The 21295-nt window shown below is 40.2% G+C and overlaps 1 protein-coding gene across 8 annotated transcripts in view; it reads left to right on the forward strand.

Moving 5' to 3' along the window:
- Nucleotides 1–21295, forward strand: part of nrxn2b (neurexin 2b) — an 871341-nt gene that overhangs the window by 385242 nt on the left and 464804 nt on the right. For 7 of the 8 annotated variants that reach the window (XM_036146226.1, XM_036146219.1, XM_036146224.1 and 4 more), the window contains one exon: nucleotides 18232–18255. The exons of the other annotated variant lie outside the window; for it this stretch is intronic. In XM_036146226.1, the coding sequence (XP_036002119.1) occupies nucleotides 18232–18255 (24 nt within the window). The remainder of the gene's footprint in view (nucleotides 1–18231; nucleotides 18256–21295) is intronic. 8 annotated transcript variants of the gene reach the window in all.

Raw genomic sequence — 21295 nt, forward strand, 5'->3', positions numbered from 1 at the left:
CCTAGGGGGGACTGGGCATTTGGGGGCTGCCCTGGGTGACAGTGTGGCTGGCCTGGAGGTGTTGTGGCAGGGTGGGGATGCTGTGACTGCTAGCACTGATGTGGAGTTGGGCCATGGAGAGCTGTGGCCTACTGCTGCTGCTCCTGGCTTGTGTGGGTGGGCTTGGGACTATGTCCCCAGGCGGCTTGGGGCCTAGGTACCCCTGGGAACTCCTTGTGGGATGGCTGCCTGTATACCAGGTGGGGGGTGGGTGCCTTCTGTGTCTGCATCATTTCCTCTTGACCTCTCAGGGGTTAGCCCACCATGTGGGATTGTGATGTGTTCATGCTACCTTAGCCCTGCTGACTGGTGTCTGCTGGGGGGCAGCAGACATCAACCAGACTTAGCCTGCGAGGCTTGAAATGCCTGTATGGCTGCATTCGGGGGGCGGGGGATGGGGGGTGCTCTTTGCCTTGAGCCTTCTTGGCCTGGGGGCTGCTGTTCCTGTGCTTATCTGACTGCATACCTCTGTGCAGGGTTTACTGGGCTGCCTAGAGGACCCTGCCTGGGAGGGCTGCTGCTTTCCAGCGCACAGTCCACCTGTCATTTGCTATTTTCGGTGCTGTGTGTTGCAGGGTACTGTTCTAGCCACTTTTTGAACTGCAAACCTTCAGGTAACAAAATATCCCACATACACCCACGCAACACAAACACTTATTTCTACACACACTCTCCCCCACCCACCTAAACCCAGATAGCAACATTCAAATAATCTGCGTTTGAAGGCCTTTCAAACACAGGTTACTATTACCTCAATGTGGCCCGCCTACCTTGATGCTGCATTGAGTTAAATAAAGTCGATCACACAATCAGGATACTTGAGACATCCTTTTTGTAGAGAAAAACTGCCCAGACACATGTAGGCAGCCCAGCCTCTCCATATGGCACGGCTGAAATGTCGCAACAGGACATGCAGTTGAAAAGATTCAAGACGTGTTAAAGGATTTCCAACCACATCTGTATGTTACAGTTCTTTTCACTACCCTGAATTGCCGAAGACTCACCTTCAACGTAGTTTTTGTACCAAAACTGATAGAGAAACTAGTAGAACGTTGCACTAATCTCAGTAGATAAAAAGTAATGATAGTAAAATCAATTTATCGTTTTACGCTGGAGAGCCAAAGAACTGGTGGAAAAAAGCCAGTAAGAAATGCCTGTTTTGATAATTGTATTACTTTGGCATCATTAGTTTAATCACATTCTAAGACTTGTTAGGATTGTTACAATGAGCATTCCTGGTCTTTAATTGCCTTCTATTCAGTCTGCCAGAAAGATAAAAAAAGGAGTCCAAACGATTTACTGTCTTTTTGCCACTCTCTAACTTGATGATTACTGGCTTGATCCTAACTGAGCGCTTGTGTTGCCGGAAGGCTTCTGGGCCCCACAAGACACTGCTTGCAGTCAGAGCTAACCCAAATTTTATACCAGCATGAAGAATGAAATGTGCACTTCTGTGTTTTTTACTTTTATTTGGAGGAGGAGGAGGGTACTGTGTGCACAACAGAGAGTGGGAAATGATGCGTGGTGCTGCTATGAGACTTAAAGTATCAGAGCAGTGGGAGGATCAGGGCAGAACAGGAAAAGAGACAGCAGTTTGATTTTGTGCTACACAGAACAGAAGCAAGCTTTCTTTGAAATCCCCAGCGTGACTTTACAACCTGAAGACTCAACAACTATTGTATCACAGATCTGGGTCAGTAGCTTATTCACTGTGCAGAGAGGCATAGACCCTTGGTCTCAATATCTTACATTTCCTGTTCTGAATTACCATTATCCTCTTCTCTCATTTATTCTCTCACTTACAGTATCGGCTGGCCTCTTCTCTCCGGTCACGTCTTCTCTAGTTTGCACTCAGGCCCCGTTCTTTCCCTTCACTCGTGTCAGTGTCTGGATTAAATAAACGGTTTGTGTATATTTTAAATAACACAAACTTTACAAGACTGCCTCAAAGGTGGCTAAAATAAGCAGATGTTTTAGACAGTGTAATGCATTGTTGAAAGTAACACCTACGCCTACGCTAAGACTACGATGCCTGTGGCAGGGCTTTGTAACATTGCTGATATATACTTCAGATTGGTTAAGAACATCCGACTTCATTGCAGGCAGGTCTGCAGATCATACATCGGTTGTAAATCTGTGTCTACGTTGAATGTCCACTATTGTTATCTATTTTTAAAGCACCTCATGATACATCGGAATTGGGACAATAACTTAATTTCTGTATTAAATCATTCATTTGCCCATGCGCAGTTAGTAACCTTTAATTACATACGACAGCGCATCATCCTAAATGGGGTTGGCTACAACGAAATAATGATGCAGGTCTTTCCTTATTTGTTGATCTGACAAAGCGTGACCATTGTTCTGTTGTAGTGTAACGCTTCAAATCTATTAAACCAACTGCACCACAAAACACATATTTTATTTTACTGCTCTCGCTATTATTCCCTAACCATTGAGTCTTCCCACTCATGCGAGTACTTCACTCACCACCTACATCTTAGTTGCCGATGTGGGGGCGTTAACAGACAAGCCACTGATGTTTTTTGCAGACTCCTCTCAAAGAGGGCGACCTTGCGATTGGCTCAAATGCAAAATATCTGAACGGCTTGCCAGCTCTTAAGCTGGAGACCCTACGTGATTTTCATGGTTATCACAGATTTTGAAAAGACAGTACTCGCTGATAGACTGGTTGCAGCAGATTTTTGTTTCACCACTAAAAGACAGAGGAATAAACACTTTACAACAGGTCCTGCTAAGGGTGTGCAGACTACAGGCGATGCTCCCTTCAAAACTGCAGATGTGCACAGGCGCAAATATGATTTAAACATACGGATGCAAACAAAGGAGTATGACCAGGTAAAAAAACAGGAGTGATATTTAAATAAAGTGCATTGTTATACTTTAAACCTATACATTTTCCTGTATCACCAGCCCATGCAGGGGCTGGCCTACATCCAGGAGAGTATTGCACACTCCAGACCAGTAGGTGGCGGTAATAAATAGACGCTATATTTTTGTGCCGCTCCTCCCACTCTTTCATGTTAACAATACAGACGCAATTTTACGCGAAGTACTTTAGGTTTACCCCACTAATGTTTGGTAGTTATGTTTTCAATCTATAGTCAAAGTTTTCAAGAAAAACAGGCTTGCAGCTGATGTAGTGTCACAGCCTTTTTCATTGCTGGTCTGCAACATGTGTTGGCAGATGGCTCAGGAGGCAGTTCAAATCACTTAAAGAGGTTTCCAGACATCTGGCTGTTGGAAAACATTCTTTTTTTTTTTATAATGTCTACCTCAAAGGGAACTTGTTGAACGACCATGTGGAAAAAAAAGTCATCCACGTAAATTATGCAGCATCATGTTCTCCTTTTTCTTTTCAGGGCTGCTGAAGCTTGTATATAGGTATAAGCTAAGCCTCCCACTTAAACTGGAATACCCTGGATGGATTTGAAAGAGACTGACAGCTAATGAAATTAAAGAAACTGTTTGTCTGAAGTAACACCAACTTTTTTTGGTCTGGGATTTCTAACGAGGGCTAAGAGTACCGATTTAGATTACTTCTGACCAGGGACCTCATACAAAAAATATGGTTCTGTTGTTACACTGAAACAAAGCTAACGTGTGTGGTTTGTGTGAGGTTCTAACGGAGTGCTGGTCCGTCGTTGGAGTATGTTTGTTCCAACTTACACATATTGCCATGTGTAAGTGGACATTGATCATTCCAGATTTAAAAAAAAAAAGAGATCCTGTATACAAACAGCAACATTGTAATTTCTCTGTAGGGTGGTTGGGCTCTGCATTGCAGATAGTCAGGAGCTTTGTCATTTAGGAGGTTGGAGCTGCTCCTCCACATCAAAATAAGTCAGATGAGATGGCTTTCATATCTGATTAATGATTTTGCTCACTAAATCGTACAATCCACTGAGGGCCTTCTCTGCAAATAACAGTCAGAGGTGAAGCATTAGTCTTCAAAGACTTATTGGGGGAAAAAATCCTTTAAAACCACTTATCAATTAATATTTTCAGTTTTGTATTTCATAACTAAAGACCGCTGAGGCATTAAACTTTCATCAAGGAGAATCATTTTTTTGAATTTCATTATTTATACATCCTAATTACAGGCACAGTAAACACTTGTACATTTTTCAGTATCAGTGGCAGTTTAGCTAATTAGGTTAGTTTGCACTCTAGTTCCTGGGCAGGTCCAAGCACACACCGAGACCAAATGGTAAAAAAAAAAACTTTTAAGCATAGTTAAGCTCACTTTGTAATTCCACTTGAGACACCTTAGAGCACTATATTTATACATACAATAAAACATAATCACATTTTTGGAACAAATGTTTGTTTTTTTGTCTTTGTTACTCCATTTGTCACAATGTGTGATTAGTGTTAAACGATTATTTTATGTGGGGAGGCAATCCCAATGAAAAAGCTGACTCTTCCTTTTTGGGACGTTCGGTGTACTTTCCAATAGTTTCTTTCTTCCACTACCCTTGTTTCCGAGTCACATGGGGGAGGAGATTTGATGACTTTCATCATCCGCTTTACATAAGAGACAGATTTAAAAATTCCATGTTACTACCAGTTCCCCGGACACACCCTTCTTTTTTTTCATGCCCCCTTCTTTATCGCTCTCTGACTCATTCTGAGCATTTTCCAGCCAATTCTGTGAGGCATGATCAGCTACAATTACCCCCCTCCATCTGTCCATCCCTTGCCTCGCTCGCCTTTCACACTACCCTTCTCCATGAAGCAGCCAGCATTCCTAAGAGAGAGGCAATCAATTCCTCTCCCGCACATCTTCCCCCTCCCGCTCCCTCTCATTTTCACTTTATCTCTCGCTCCCATTCTTGCTAGCAATTTGTCACTTAGCAACGGAGCCTGCTACGCCGGTGGTAGTAAATCAGCCCTGGCTCTGCTCCTGCGTTAACCCTTTCTGTTCACGCGCACACACTGGTTAGATGCTGTGATATGATTGTTAAAAGGATTTACTGATTAAGCAGGAGCCACCCTTTTTGATCCTTGGAGGGGCAAGTTCAAGAAGAAAGTGAGGAAATTACAAAGCCAAGCGGTAGTTATTGACAGAGCTTCACTTCCAAAGTGGGACTTATGGATATTAAAAAAAATGATTAGTTGGAGGTTAGCCCCTGTTCACTTGGGAGGTCCAGAAAAGGATGATCAAAATGTATTTTTTATGACGATTATTTGAAGCTCTACCTGCCAAAGAAAGAATACTATTTAGAGAGATCTTCTTTGCAACCCATATAGCACGCTCTCCTATGATGATATGGAATTGCTATTCAAGACAAGCATGGGTAGAGGATTTGTTTGATGAACATAATGGCACACTAACACCCCTGTAATCCTTTCTCAATTTACTGCCAATGACATTTTAAGTATTCCTAATGTGCTCCAGCCACGCTGCGAGGATGTGGGAGTGCAGTCGTCATATATCTGTGGGAGGCTGTGCTTTTAGGATGTCATTTTTCTTCCTGTGTGTCCTTCTCCTCTGCTGATCACAGGCAGACAGCTCAAGCCCCAAGACTACAAACGGCTTGTGTTAAAACACCAGCCCAGCTGTTTGATTTTTATAACTGGTAGCTTTTGCATTTCATGGGGGAAAAAAAAAAGGTAATTCGCATCATATTTTCAGCCCATTAGCATTCCTCCCCGCGCCCCCGTGCGCAATCACTTTATCATCAGCTTCATTTGCCACTACCTGCTCCAGCATTTAAATGTTTATTCATCCCCCTGCTTCGCAAACCTATAATCTGATAACAGATCGCAGTTCCATTAGCACATTCAAACAGGTGGGAACGAGTGATAAAATGTTAGTGAGATAGATACAGGGAGGAGGTTGAGATGGAGATTATGGACTAGCACAGGAAAAGTCAGCAGGGTAAACAAGTGGAGAGCAAAATGATTTAGTGAGTGTTTGTAAAACCCAAACCGTCTTGAGAAACGTATCTATTCTGCTTATTGTTATGTAACGACACGGTGAATTGTGTTTGGCTTTTACTGTAAGGTCCTGTTATGGCATCAGCTGGAGAATGCAAATGTGATTTACATAAAGACATAAATTATTACATCAAAAGACAAGAAAGACATTGATATAGTTACTGTGAAATTAAAACATTACATACAAATTTAGAAACAGAAAAAAAGGGATAAATAAATATCAGGGAGCAGTTATAATAAATGCTAACAAGAGCCCCAAATCTCTTGTATAGCCAGCATAGGCAGCGCAATGCATCACCTTTACAAATTCTAATCTGATCAATTAGAACGCCCTGGCCTGATTCAGAAAACTTCCACTGGTTGCAATTCAACCTATGATTCCTGATTAAATGATACGCCATATTGCCTTGAGAATTGAGTCACCTATCCAATTCACAAAATTCAGCCATTCCAATCACTTCCAAAGCCTCAGGAATCTACAATCAAGGACCTAGACATGAACACCGCTTCTGCAGATATCTCTGCAGACATTTATGAAAGAATATGGTTGTGCTTAGCAGCTCAGTAAATGTCATCATGGTTCCGTCATAGTATGGTATCTGTGCAATAATTACAGTCATGAAACTTGCCCATTACTTAATATTTCCAGGTTTTCTGTTGGTATTATCATAACAAAGTTGAAGCAACTGGGAACAACATAAACTCAGCAAGGAAATCACAGAGCAGGGTCGGCAGGTGTATACTGTGCCGCCAACTTTCTGTAGATTCAGCAGACTTCCTGTGGCCTTGAGATTAGCTCAAGAACAGTGATTAGAGAACTTCATGAAATGGGTTTCCTTTGCTGAAGAGCTTCATTCAAGCCTTAAATCAGCGGCCCTCAAATTGGGGTTTCCGGAGGCCGGGTGTCTGCGAACCATGGGTTGGGTGTCCGTGAAACGCATGTTGTAGGGCCTGAGGAGGCACTGCTGAGGATGCGTTGGGGTTGAGCTAAGTAACACAATGGACAGATATTTAACTCTGTCCACTTCATCAAGTAAGGTAAAAGCCAAATCAGCTAAAATTAGGAAGTACGACAACAGTCACATCGAGAACGAGGATCTAATCCCCACCAAATCTCTAATATTAGGTGTATTTATATATCTTTTTAAAAACATACATATTTACTAATGTATTTAACAGTACAAAAGGCTGTTTAAAAATACCATCAGCATGAGGAAGCCAAAAGGGTCCTTGGAAAAATTGTACCGCTGCTAAGGGGTCCCTGGCCACGAAAGGTTTGAGAACTACTGCCTTAAATCACCAAGTGTAATGCCAAAGAAGCTGTTGTTTAAGGCATGTCCACTTAATCTACAGCAGGGGAGATGTGTTCTCTGTTGACCGATGAATTGTGTATGTCTGTGTGGGAATACAATAGTTAAGTTTAAGTTTGGAAGCTCCCAGAAATACGGCACTACCCTGACTGCATTATCAGCTGTACAGTTTGGTATGGTGTGGGACTGTTGCTCAGGAGTTGGGATGGGCGCCTCTTAAAGGAGAAGTCTGGTCAAAATCAGAATTCAAACCACTGAAAGTACTTTAAATATAAAACTACTACATACTGTGCAAAAAATTATACGTTTTTTTAATTATGAATAATTTTTATTTAATCATGTTTATGTGGAGGAATCCATCTTGGTCAAGAATATTACTGTCACCTCCCATTTTTTGACGTCACTCGGCGGACCCGCAGTTGAGCAAGTTTCAACGCTCTGTTTGTCACGGCGCACTATTTTCCAACATGGTGACGAGTGGTGTTCTGTACGAAGCAGAGAGTGATGAAGTACTAAGTGACAGTGATGAGAGTTCCATGGAGCTATCATCATCTGATAGCGATATGGATTTTTTTTGAAGAGTCTCTTGACAGAAACCGGACTTTTGACGGAATCCAGCCGTACTTATTTCCAGTGCAAACTCAGAGTCGGGTCCTACAGTATATATGTATACACGTGTGTGTGTGTGTGTGTGTGTGTGTGTGTGTGTGTGTGTGTGTGTGTGTGTGTGCGCGCGCTCCGCCGCAGCACGGCTTTGCCGGCGCTGCAGCGGGCGCACGCACACACACACACACACACAGCGGAGGAGAGATCGCTGAAGTGACTTAAGTTATATATTTGCCCTCTAGTAAATAGGGCAGGTGGTCATTATTGTATAAATGTTAAAATATAAGAGCATTCCAGCACATGCTGGGGCGGAGGGATACCACATCACATGTGGTATCCCTCCGCCCCTCTGCTCGGTGACCATCCACGCAAATTCTAAATAAAAAATTCTAAAATAAAAAATAACTTACCGAAAATCCTCGCTCTCATGTCATGTTCAAAACATTCTTTTTAAAAATGGTCGCTGCATATGACATGTTTTCTCTCTGGCCAGAAGTTAGATGGCAAATCCGCTCTCTTCAAGTTGGCAGTCCAGCAATGAGCCCGGTGTCTCATGAATCGGCGAGTTGAAATAAGCAATGTTTTTTCTACTTTTACCAGTTGTGTTGGAACATCCGATGGCCATGCACGTGGGCATTGTTGCTTCAGCAAAAAGCTCTTGGGAATGTCAGTGCTGAAGTCCTCTGGAAATCCGAAAAAATTATTGATGATCGCAGCTGTGTAGAACGGCTCCTATTGACTTTGCATGGAAAGCGGAGAGAAATGCTGTCGCCGCTTCCGCTTTTCCACGCCCCAGGATGTGATGTCAAACGCCCCTTACTGCCCAAATATGGGCAGTAATGTCAGCCCCCATACACAGTGATTCAGACGACAATTTATGTTTTTATTTTCTTATTGATTAAAGATAAGTTCAGTAAATAACCACAAACGTATTAGTTTTAGTTATAGCTAATGATACCCTGATTTTTCCTTGTTGACCGGACTTCCCCTTTAATGTAATGTGTGTAAGTGGGGAACCCGATAATCAACCAAGCACAGGATGGCGTTTAAGAAGAAGAGGCAAAGAAAAATGGTGACAGGTGAGACAGGCAGGTATGAGTGGCTGGAGTCCTCAAAGTCAGGTTAGACCAGGAGAACGTTGCAGAGACATGAAGATGATCAGGCAATGCAGAACTGACCAGATGACACAGGCAAACAATGACTGGATCATATGATGCAGGCATGGTTTGAAGACAGAACCAGACTTGACCAGTAGTAGCTGATGGGACCAGACCTGACCAGACTTGGAAAGTGATGTCAAGCTAATAAATGAGACCCTTGATCTGTCACCATTAAAAAAACATGTGTGGAGTGATTGTTAAAAATTAATTTAGGGAATTAAGTTTTAATGATTACAGTACGGTCCTTCGTAAACTGCGTCCTTTAAAGTCTCCAAAATATTTGATCAATGTTTAATCAAATGATCCTGAATTATGAATCGGGGTTTTCATCTAAATAACTAAGGAGCTGTGGTCTTTTTATAACCAGAGCGAGAAAACAGCGTCTTTTATTTTGCCCGGTCTAGTTTGAAGTCTGCTTCATAACTGTTAACAAACATCATGTTTGTTGTTGTTCAGAAAAAGACTAAAATTCTAACATGTTTGTAATATGACCCATTTTTATGGAACAGGGCTGATACTGAATTTACAGAATTTCAATACAATTTAATTCTCAAGTATAAACAACATATAGTTTTCTGCCCATGTCTTTTGTTCAGTGTTTTTTTTTATCTCTCATTTAGTCGTTTTCGCGAAGCTCACCTCACCTTTTGATGTCTGTGAGCTTGCACTCTGTTTGCTACTTGTCATACAAAGTGTTTCCAGCTGATCATTCCAAATCTATACAACAGCTAACATCCGCAGCAGCTCTCTCTTGAACATGCATATTCATGTTCAGCTGCTAGGAGCTCACAACCTGGAATAAGAAGAAAAAAAAAATCACAAAACATTTAAGTTAGAACTAAAAATTAGTAATTGAATTAAACAATGTTTTTCTGAGTAAGCTACATAATCAGAAGTAACACCATTGTGTTCAGATAGATGTGCCGTCAGAGTAAAGGGAAAACAGAGATGAACCTGGGTAAGCGACCAAAACCTGAACATAATAGGCACTATAATTATTCCCAGGCTTTACCTTACCAAAGCATTCTTAACAGTGGAACTTTTCTCATTTTGTTATTTTCCATCCACAAATGTCAGATTTAATGTGGCATGGTGTGATGTGTTGGAGCAGCACAAAGTAATTGTGAAATGAAAGGTTCTCAAAATGATTCCCCCCCCCCCCAAAAAAAAAAAAAAAAAAAAAAAAACAAAGCTGGAGCTCAGTCACACTGGATGGAGAAATGTCTCATATTTTCATCTGAATGTAGATCTGAACTTGAACAAGGCCACCATAACACAGGGAAATGCCCTGCTCTAAGGCCTGCTATGTTAGCCCTAGCTGTATTTTTAAGGTTGCCATACTAGAAAACGAACCTCCTCCATAATATCAGGACTGTTTCAGCCTTTCAGTACTGTGCTGCATTCAGCTTCATCCTATCAATTCTGGCCACCCTCCCTCCCGTCGTTGCTGGAGAAAATGCTTATCCATAGTATGATGATCCACAGGACATAATGTGGATGGTGTTTTCAGGGAGATTTGCAGTATTTGTTTTCCGCTACACATATGGGGATCAAAAATGAACATCTTTGTCTCGGCTGATGAGAGTAACCTTCTTCCATGTGTTTGCTGTGCCCTACAACTTTAAGAACGAAAACGTGTCTAGCTTCAAAAAAAGATTTTTTGAAATATTCACAAAGTAAATATTTCATTTAAAAGCTAAAACAATTAAGATAGATTTCCATTTTAAGAATTTAGAACTAAATGTCATTTTTATTCTTTTTTTTTAGTGAGCCCAGTCCATAAGTATGGAAATTGGAGAAAGATAAGTAGCCCACACAAAACTGCATATCAAAAACACAGCTTGACGTTTTTAAAACATTAGATTGCATTTAAAAGCTTTGTGCCTTAGTGCCCTTCTGTTATAGATATTAAATACATATTTTGAATAAAAATCTACAGAAACAGTGCTAATCGCTCTTACTTATTGCTGGTTTAATATAAACCACAGTAGAGGGGCCAAAGAGCCACATGTGGCTGTGGAGCCGCAGGTTGAAGACCCCTGTCATAGTCAGTGGGCCTCCTGAAATAGCCTTGGCCCCACTCTGCCACCCCCCACTGCTTTTTTTGTAGGAGATGTGTTGAAAAAGTCCAGCTTGTTTAATGACCAAGCCCTGGTTTAAACATCTCTCAAACTTTACGTCTGACATGACAACAGAGTAGGGTTAGGGTAATTGTAGATTTAAAAAATGATGTGTCCCACACACACTTATGTCTGACTTTATAGTCTAAGAAAACCTCAGATTTTTTTCCTGATAAGTTTCTTTTCTTAAGAATCTTACAATAACAGAGAATAACCTAGTTTCAGTATCATAAATGTAAGCCTTTAATTGTAAAAATGATTTTCCTGCTAATGTTATGATTTTTTTTTTTTTTTTTACATAATAGAACATCCAAGCTTTTGCTTGTAAACATGAGAAAGCTTGAGATTTTGGCAGAAACTTAATCTGCTCCGACACATTTTTTCTTCCTCTACAGTAATTAAATTAATTTCTTTAAAGATTTTGGAATGAAGGAACCAAAATACTACAGCATGATTTTTGTGTGTAAAAAACAACAACAATATAAATCATTATCACAACACGTTTTACACACCAACGGTATGTTGTGCTTTGTGTTGTGCTGTCACATAAAATCCATAAAATTGTTGTAACATGACACAAATTATGGAAGGGTTCTAGATTATTAATACGTATATGGCATTGTAAATAACAATATTAGCTTTTTATTACAATAACTGATCAAAGAGGGAATTTCAAAACATCCTTTAAAGGTTTTTATTTGGACTTCCCGAAGATACAGTAGCTTAATACTGACACGTTAATCGTTTGCAGTCTGGAGAAGGCTACAAATTGTGGCTTTACTTTTTCACTGGGATACAAATGAAATCCAGAATCAAATAATTAAGAGAAGTGCTGGAAAAAAAAAGAAGAAGAAACTGCAGAGCAGGATGGGAAACAGACAAGTGCACTGCGGCAGGCGTAATGTTCTGCTGCAGAATTCATGCACACACTTTAAGAGCTCTGCAGCTGTGCACACCCTTTTGTTGTTTGTTTGCCGACTTCTTCCGTAATTGCGGTGACATTTATATTTGCACCTGAAGTCTGTCTGCCTGCTCCCATTAAGTGAAGCCAGACTCACAAAGAGGCAGACAAGGCTGAGCGCTCAGATTGCTGGAATGTACACGGACGCAAATGTTGCTAAAACAGCCTTTCTGATTCAACAGAAAGGATTGCATTGTCAGACAGGGTCACTCAGACGTGTCACCAAAGAGAGCTGTGTTTTCCTCACAAGCCTAAATACATCCCCGAGCATGTGTTTAAGATATAGATACTCGCATTCGCGCTGTCACAGAAATGTCATGTTTTCACCCGATGATGAACAACATTTATCTCCCTCCCACCTCGTTGGACAATAACGGAAGGCAGCTTTCATTTCTTGTTTTAAAAGCCTCAAAGTGGAGATATGCAAGAGAACGGTCATCAGTCTCCGAGGTCTCCCAGTTACAATGATGAATCTCTCCGGCCTGGGAATCCTGGCTCCACCGTGCTGTCCATTGATCATCTTCACAGCTCTGTCATTAAATATTTATTCTGCTTATTCGCTTGTGGTCACAGTTCAGTAAAGGCCACTGGGATGGGTGTGAAAAAGATCAGCAACTCAACAAGACATCATTTTCCATCTTATTCCTGCCTGTGTGGCATCCAGCAGTTAGCTGTTTTCTTTTTTTTTTTTCTGTAGCTGGCTCAGTGCTGGCTCACACACACCTACAGAGATAGCTGCAGTGTTTGTGGTATTATAATTAGCTCCTTTCCTCTCTCTTCTGGCAGCATCCTTCACTACAAACATATGAAGATTTCTCATCCCAGGGGGACATTTGAGACAGATGCAACACAAAGTTGTTTTTCTTGGCCCGTGGTTGTTTACTGCACGGGGGAGCTTTATCCGCCATCAGTAGCATCAGCACACCCAGCCTTCATTTTCCCACATGGGTCAATTACAGGAAGGGTCACAGCAGGCGCTCCAAACAGCGTTGGCTTTAAGGGAGAGACGAGGAAGCTGCAGGGTACTTCGCACTCTCCTCGGAATCACTTGCCAGATTTAGCTAATCACTACTGGTATTATTCAAGCATATTTTCTCAAAACAGTCAATACACACACACACACACACATCCTTGTTTAACATACAAAGTGGGGACCTTGCCTTGACTTCCATTTATTTTCAAGCCCTACCCTGACCCTCACCCTAGCCTTTACCAGTTTAAAGGCTCGAAGGACCAAATCAGCCATCGCCTCCCCCACGGGCCTTCCGATTCCTCTTTGCTAACCTTTACCAATTTATACCTTACCCTAACTTAAACCTAATGGCGTACCTCGCAGGTGACGTCACCATCTCATGAGCAACGCCCCTTGCCGCTAAGGTAGGGCAAACAGTGTGAGAGCGCACGTAGCAGCCAGCCATTACACATGCAACAGATACAACGATATGACCGACTTTTCAGCCGTTAAACTTTCACAAAAGGATGTCCCAGGCGCCCAGTTTACTGGTAGAACTGTGGAACAACATACCAACGTTCAGCTCAAACGATGGATTGAGTGTCGAGGTCTTAGAAAGACTGGAAAACGGGCCGAGTTGATAGAAAGGTAAGTCGATGTTTTTCTTCTGCTCGGCGTTCATGGGGTCATCAGACGTTTTTTTTCTGTTTGTAGTCACCGTCCAGGAATCGGTATAAATTGTCCGGCCCGCCGAACAATTTAGTCCGGTCCGGTGGCCAGATGCATTATCATTATCCAACGGCTGGATCTCCTCGCTACATCGACCGATCTGCACCAGATTTGTTGTGAGTCATGGGGGAGCGCTTCCAAACGCGTTCGTGTGAATCGCCCGGTGGACGAGCGGGGAAAATGCGTGACAGCAACTGAGGTGGGGGGCGGATGGCGGTGTGCGAACCCCGCCCGCCGGCCGGCACCGCAGCGGTGGCCAATAGGCCGGAGTGCGCTTGGCTGCGAGGGCCGATCAACGTCGCTTGCGACTTTAACATCCTTCATATGCGGCCTATCAGCGTACCTCGAGTCGCTGTTGCGCGTTCCATAACAACAATGTTTAAAAACCATGGTTAGGAGACGTCTTAGACTTAGAAAAAGCGGCAGTTTTACTGAGTTAAACCAAGGGTAACGTACAGCGAAAGAGTGGAGGAAAACGCATATTTGCCCTACCTCGTACCACGTGATATGACGTCACGTTCTAAAAATAGCTCGCTCGCGGTACACCATTGACACCACAGTCCTTAACCTAACCCCTAGCCCTGAAAAAAGGGAGGACCAAATAAAGGTCCTCACTTTACAAGTAATATGAGCAAAAACATTTCTCGCTCAGCTTCAAGTACAAGAACACACACAACCACGGCCATCCCTGTGTAAAGTACATAGTGAGGACTGTGCCTTGTCTTCCATTGACTTCCATTTATCTTCAAGCCTCAAGCCTTTCTATTGCCTCCTCCTGACCCTAACCCTAACCTAACTTTTACGGATTTATACCTAACTCTAAAGTAAACCTATTTGACACCATAGTGCTGAACTTAACCCCTAGCCCAGAATAAAAGTAAGGACCTTTTGTTGGTCCATTAACACATTAAACCACATCACATCTGCAGGGTTGCTCTTTCAACAAAATACAATACATTCCCATAAGAATGCTCCACCTTGTGGTAATTTAACTCTTAGTCTGACCCAAAGCCACTCAAATTCTCCTTTTCCAAGCTTTGGTTCTTTAAACGTTTGACCTCAACCAGTTTGTTCCACGTAAAGCCGTTCCTGAAAAAAAAAAAAAAAATACTGTGACCACACACCTGGCACCTAAGCCCCTGTAAAAACGGGAATTTTTTGTCCGAGTTACTTTGTGAGAAGTATGAAATAGGATTTACACATGGTTCCCTCTTGTGGAAGATGTCACTTTCCCCCTGTATCCAATCGACAGTATCTTTGCCCTCACATCTTCCTGGACCTTCAAGTACACCGAGTCATGACGGAAACTATTTAAACCGACTAAAAGCAAAATCCCCCTGTCTGCTCTTTGGAAATAAAGGGGAAATCAAAGGTTTAACTGTCTGCTTTTTACACTAAAGGACTTGTCATCAGAGAAAATGGTTCTCAGACTTACAGTAAAATGTATCCAAACATCACCTTGAGACTGACAGTGTTTTCATTTCAGTTCTCCTATTTCTTTTTTTTTTAAAGTGCAGTCATATTTCCAGTCTGAATGTTCTTGAAACTAAAAGGCTGTTTTTTTTTTTCTTTGTAACTTCACAAATCTTTGTTCTTGTGTTCTTAAAAGATACAGGTGCATTTTGTCAAAGTGAATCCATCCATCATTTATTTCTGTAGTCATTTTCACATCAACAATAAAGGTGCTTCACAAAATCAATATAAGAGGTGAAAGCTCACTGAGGTAATTTCAAAATCCAAACAAAACAAGCTTGTAAGGGATCTAAAAGTTGAAAGTCCACCTTCTTTTATTCCATTTTTCCTTATCAAAGAAAATACATCTTTTTCATGTTTTAGACTTTTCAGGTCTTCTGCTATGTCCGCTCTTCCCTTTATAGGCTGCTATTTCTGCAGCTCAGAGACACGGAGGCAAATTGCAGTGCTCATATGCAGATTCACACCCACTGCTGAATCTTTTTTTTTTTACAAATTAATGGATTAAGAGGCATCATTAGAGAAAGTGGGTGATGGGTGACGGCTCTTTACTCCGACCGAGCACCAAAGAGTGGGTGTTCACAAAGTTTAACATTGGCTCCTCTTGGGGAGGAGTTTGTTTACGGTCACCACTCAGAGCCATCTCCCACACAGATGGCACAAACACGTTCTTCCTACACTTTTTTTTTTTTTGCATGGTCATATACACAACACGGAGTCTCAGGTCAGGAACAAGCTTCTGACCACTCTGCAGAACAACAAGTTTGCTGGTAACAATGCCTAACTTCACAAACAGGTTCAAAAAGTCTCTTCGGTTTTACCGGTTAATTTAAATTCTGTGGATGCTTAAAGTTGTGCATAATTCAGGGCAGGACTATTTCAAATAACTGGCAATAATCATCACTGCAGCTCATTCACTATGCTTTTGTTCCCTGGATCATTCCCTTCAAATCCTCTTCTACTGTTTTAGATCTGGGACGTTGAAAGGCCAATAACTCCAATTCCGAACCGAATATGGCGGCTTTGTCTAAATATATTTTTTTGCACATGGTTTATGTACTGTCCCTCGTGAACGTATCCACCCTATGTGGCATTATTCTTACTTTGTTGAAATTTAAAGTGTGAGACAACAGTTGATGAATATTTATGAATTTAAACAAATCAGCGTTTGGGATTTTATGTAAAGGGCTTCCTCAAAATATTCTCTTAGAATAAAAGCTGTAGATGATTATAGCTGCATGCATCTCAGGCCGTGTCTATAAATTTAGCACATACAAACACACGGATACCAAGATCCTGTTGTCAGAAACAAAAATTGCTCCAGTGTTTTGAAGCTGTGTAAGTTCTGTTGAGGTTCAGGAATGTGTGGGTCACATCATAACTTTTTTTCAGTCAAACTGAGGTCTGGGTTTTGACGAAACATTCTATTGTGTCACTTTATGACATGTTTTTTTGGTATAAAAGTGGAGTTTTTATGCCTTGCTGAAGGATGAATCACGAGTACTGGGGGTGGAATTGAACCTTCTTTGTTCTTTTTTTTTCTAGGTTCATTATTGTAAATTCATTTTTGTTAAAAATGGCTAATTTGGTATCCACAGAAAATCCTAGATTGACGCAAGATTATTGAATTGTAATTTCTAAATAAAGCAGCATTATAATTAAGTATGTTATTTTGAGGAACAAATTAAAAAAAAAAAAAGTGGGGCTGGCTTGAGAGGATTCTTTTCTGGAAACTTTGCTTTTAGGGTTGTTTTCATTCTGAGAACAATGTAGACAATTCTAAAAACCTCAGTATTTACTTTGCATAATGTTAAATTACACTATACAAGAATAGCAAATATCTAATGATATTTAATTGATGAGAAGTCAATAAACACACAGAGTTCGACCAGGAATGCAAGGATTATTTGTGGAAGCAGCCACACATGAGTGCTGTGGACATGTTTATAACCAAAAACTAATGAATGTCTCTTTCCCTTTCAGATTTCAGCAGCGGAAAAATACTTCAAACATTTCTACCATTTTTTTCTTTCCTGAAGTTTTTGTCTCCTTTGCAGGAACATTCTTGAATTAATTCAGCAAACGCACAACCTTACACCCGAGATCAACTTTAGTTCTTAAGATAATTGACGGTTTATACGATGCAATCATTTCTTTACCTTCTTGTTTTGTGTATTGCAGTTGCCGTGCGTTATATTCACTTCTCTGTAAGTCATCTAAAATAATTGGCTGTGCGCACAAAAAAGAAGGCCTCTCAGAAATTACCTAGACCCTATTAATAGATAGCCCCGCTGGCCACATCAGCCTGTCACCGTGGATACTAATATTGATGTACTTTTCCCTCATCTCCTTCCCAAATCCACATAAACAGCCCCTTTAAAACCACCTGAAGCCCTATCTTCCCTCTGTGGAGGTTGATTTGCTAACTTCTGTCTCTCTTACTAACAAGCTTCCGATTTTTTCCAGTTTGATTCTTTTTGTTAGTGAATTTTCTTTTCCTTTACCTTTTATAATTTCAACAACTAACACTGTGTCATTCACGGAATGTGTACCATCTGTTGTTTTTTCTACTTAAATTGCGACTTACATACTAACCAATGTACTGTATCCTATCCTTTTTACTTTATTTTTTTGGATGATTTTATGTTGAAGACCCTTTAAAACAACTAGGCACTTACAGTTGCTTTCTTTATTTCTTTATTTGGATGTTTTAAACAAAAAACAAAAAATAGGAAATAAAAGTTTCAAGTTTGGATTTTTCTATATTTTTCTTTTACCTTTTTGCCTATGAACTGAGATGCTGCTTTTGCTACAGGCAACTCTATCCCACTTTTTGGGGGTCAAGATATGTTTTCTTGAGTTTTTTAAGGTTCATCATTATTTTTTTCTTTCTCCTCCCCCCTGTTTTCTCCTAAAGCACGCAGGCATTGGACACGCTATGGTAAACAAACTGCATTATATGGTAGATATCATTCTAATTGTCTTACACTTTGGTTTGCCCTGGGTTTTCCGTTACTCTTTCTATTCTGTTTGCCTAACTCAAAGTCCAATCCTCCATCAATTTCAAGGTAGCTGAAAACTCCACATTTGTTTTTTTTTTCTTTTAGCCCTCTCTTTGTATATATTTATACAAATATGTGTAATAGATTTTTTTTACTATCCTTTATTTTGCCCTTCCTGAATTTTTTGATGTTTTCATCTAAAGAGGTCTGCTCAAAAATATATATAAAAATATATATAGTTTTAACTTTATGTTTTAATTCGTTTTTATATTTTTTTGCTCTATTTCCTTTCTGTTTTTAAGGTATTTTTTCGAAACTTCCAACACTATCCGTATGAAGAAATAAAGAATATAATGCAAAATATATATATGTATTCAAAATTTGGTAGATGAATAATTTTATGAGTTATTTTGCTAACCCTAGTTCCCCTCCTGATTTGTTTAGTTTTTTAATGGAACCCTATGAGGAGAGCTTACACAGCTGATTTCTCAAGCAAAAATATTCTATGTGACTATTCTAGTGAAAGAAAGATAACAACAGAAAGCTTTGTGGTATTGTTTCTTTTATGAAAATAATTGCTCAATGTAGTAAGAAAACCATTGGTTCTGTATAAAGTCTTTAATTTATTCACTCACTTAATTGTGTTTAATGAATTGTACCTTTCGAACATTACTATAATCCCAGACACCTCATAGTTATTTGTTGATCTATAAGCTACTTGTTGCATAAATACAATAAATGCATGCCATTAGGATGCTCAGAAACTACTGCCTAAATCTGATCTTTATCTTATGCCTATTAGGACACTATGTTATGCCTCCAGATCTGGCTACACTTCAAGTATACATTAGATTGATAGATGTGCCGTGGAAAAAGTATTTACCTTCTTAAAAAGTACCCTGATGAAGGCTACAAGCAAAAACCAATTGGTTTGTTAATAAGTCTTCACCTTACCTGATCCATTGGAGACTTCTATGGTCAAAATCTCTGCTGACCAAAAATAACTCAAAAGCTCATCTCTTATTTGGCAAAGAAAGATTAAAACACATCAGTGATCCTGAAGACTTTTGAGACAATATTCTAATCTAACTGACCAAAAAAATGTATCTATCATTTAGTTGGACATCCTGCACATCTGGTGTAAAACTGACAGCATTTTTAAAAATAGAAAGACATTCTGCTTTTCACAAACCCTGAAGGACAATTTGACATCATTACTTTAAGACCTTAACCTCCTCATATTTGTGCAATAGGACAATGATCCAAGCACACCTGCAGGTCCATCTCTGAGTAGTCCTTAGATAAGTCCTGGTGTTTTAGAGTTGCGTAGACAAACTCTGAATTTAATCCCAACTGAAATTACGTGGTGTGACGGACCATATGTCCTCAAAAGGTCTCATTTTGAGGAAATTGAGTGTGGCTCAATTGAAATGGTTCTGCAAAGAAGAGTTGGTAAAAGTCCGACTAGAGGAATATGAAATCTTCTTTGGCAGTCATTGTTAAACACTTGATGACAGTTGATGTTGTCAAAGATGGTATACCTAATTCCCTTTCAACATATGTTTAGCTATTTCATTATGCGACAAACCCCCGGTGCTTGTCCCTAAAAGCTCTATTACATTACAACAGTCATGATTAGCCAACAGAAGTTAGGTCTGCTCCAGAGGAGGGATTTCCTCCTAGTAGAAATGCTCAACATCACACAGGCAATCTTATGACACCTCTTCTCACTCCCAGAAACGTTTGTTAGACACCTGGCATGCAAAATATTGAGCTAGCTTTACTTTTCAAAGAGTGAGCTAACAAGACATCAGCCAAGCAATTTCTCAATAACTGTACTTGACTTTTCTGAGCTGTCTACAGCTGGTCTGTCACCAAACAGCAGCAGCTACAACTACTCAACAAACTAGCCACAGTTTTTTTTTTGCTTCATACTTATAACAGAATGTAGGAAGTTGTGAAGCGTGTTGTTATACCAACTATGGACAAGGTCAAGCCACCAACCAGAACTTGCACATGGACCAACAGCATACCTGGGGCAAATACCCAGGAACAAGGAAGAAGTGTGCTTTCACGACTCTAGATCACCTGTGACCTGTGTGATGTGACATCGGGCATTTATTATATGATGTCTACAGCTGTAGACCTCACTTTTGGCTACCAGTCAAGACTGATGTAATGTTATAAAAAAAATAAAAATAAAAAGTACAACATAAGAAATCTGCATTGGGAGATTACATTTTCATGAGCTGTTTATTCCACACAAAAACAACATTTTGCCCATGAAATAGAATATGTTAAACAAAAATGTTTCTTACTAGTGTTCAAATAATCAAAAGCATTGAGTTGTCTAAATTAAGCTTGCTTTTCATGTTTACTTTATACCCTTCATAAGTTGAATGTTTTAAATATGATTTCAGCAGGCTAGCCGTTTTACTTACTATTTCTCAAGTCCTCCAGCTTCAGCTAAGGAACAGTTGAGCCTTTTTTGCAGATGAGATACCTGTGAAAATATTCCATGTTTTTAACAAGGGTGATAATCTCTTTGTTTAGCTGTAAAGGTTAGCATTAGTATGCTAAGATTAGAAATGGTATACTTTGCTTTATCAAGCCACTGCATGTTATGGATAGTGTGCAATAATGAAAAATTTGACAATTTCACCATAGGTATTTTTGCTGTGTTCCCAAAGTAAGACCTTGTTCAGCGTCTTATCTTGGAAAATCATTGCAAATTTTATGGTCCATTAAAGAGTATTTACAGCACTTGACTTTGCTGTAAAGCTGGCATCAAATCAGGGGTTGATGCCTGCACTTCCAGTAATTCATGATCTAGTCAGGTCTTTCTCACAACTGCACCTGAACACACTACCTTTTGATCTAATTGCAACTATCATAATTTTTTTTGTACATGCTAAAATCATTATCTAGGTTTATACATTTTTAGGTACTTGGGAAATGCTATTGTGCAAATTTCCGAGT

This window comes from Fundulus heteroclitus, chromosome 14 (genome assembly GCF_011125445.2).
Source record: "Fundulus heteroclitus isolate FHET01 chromosome 14, MU-UCD_Fhet_4.1, whole genome shotgun sequence".
NCBI lineage: Eukaryota > Metazoa > Chordata > Actinopteri > Cyprinodontiformes > Fundulidae > Fundulus > Fundulus heteroclitus.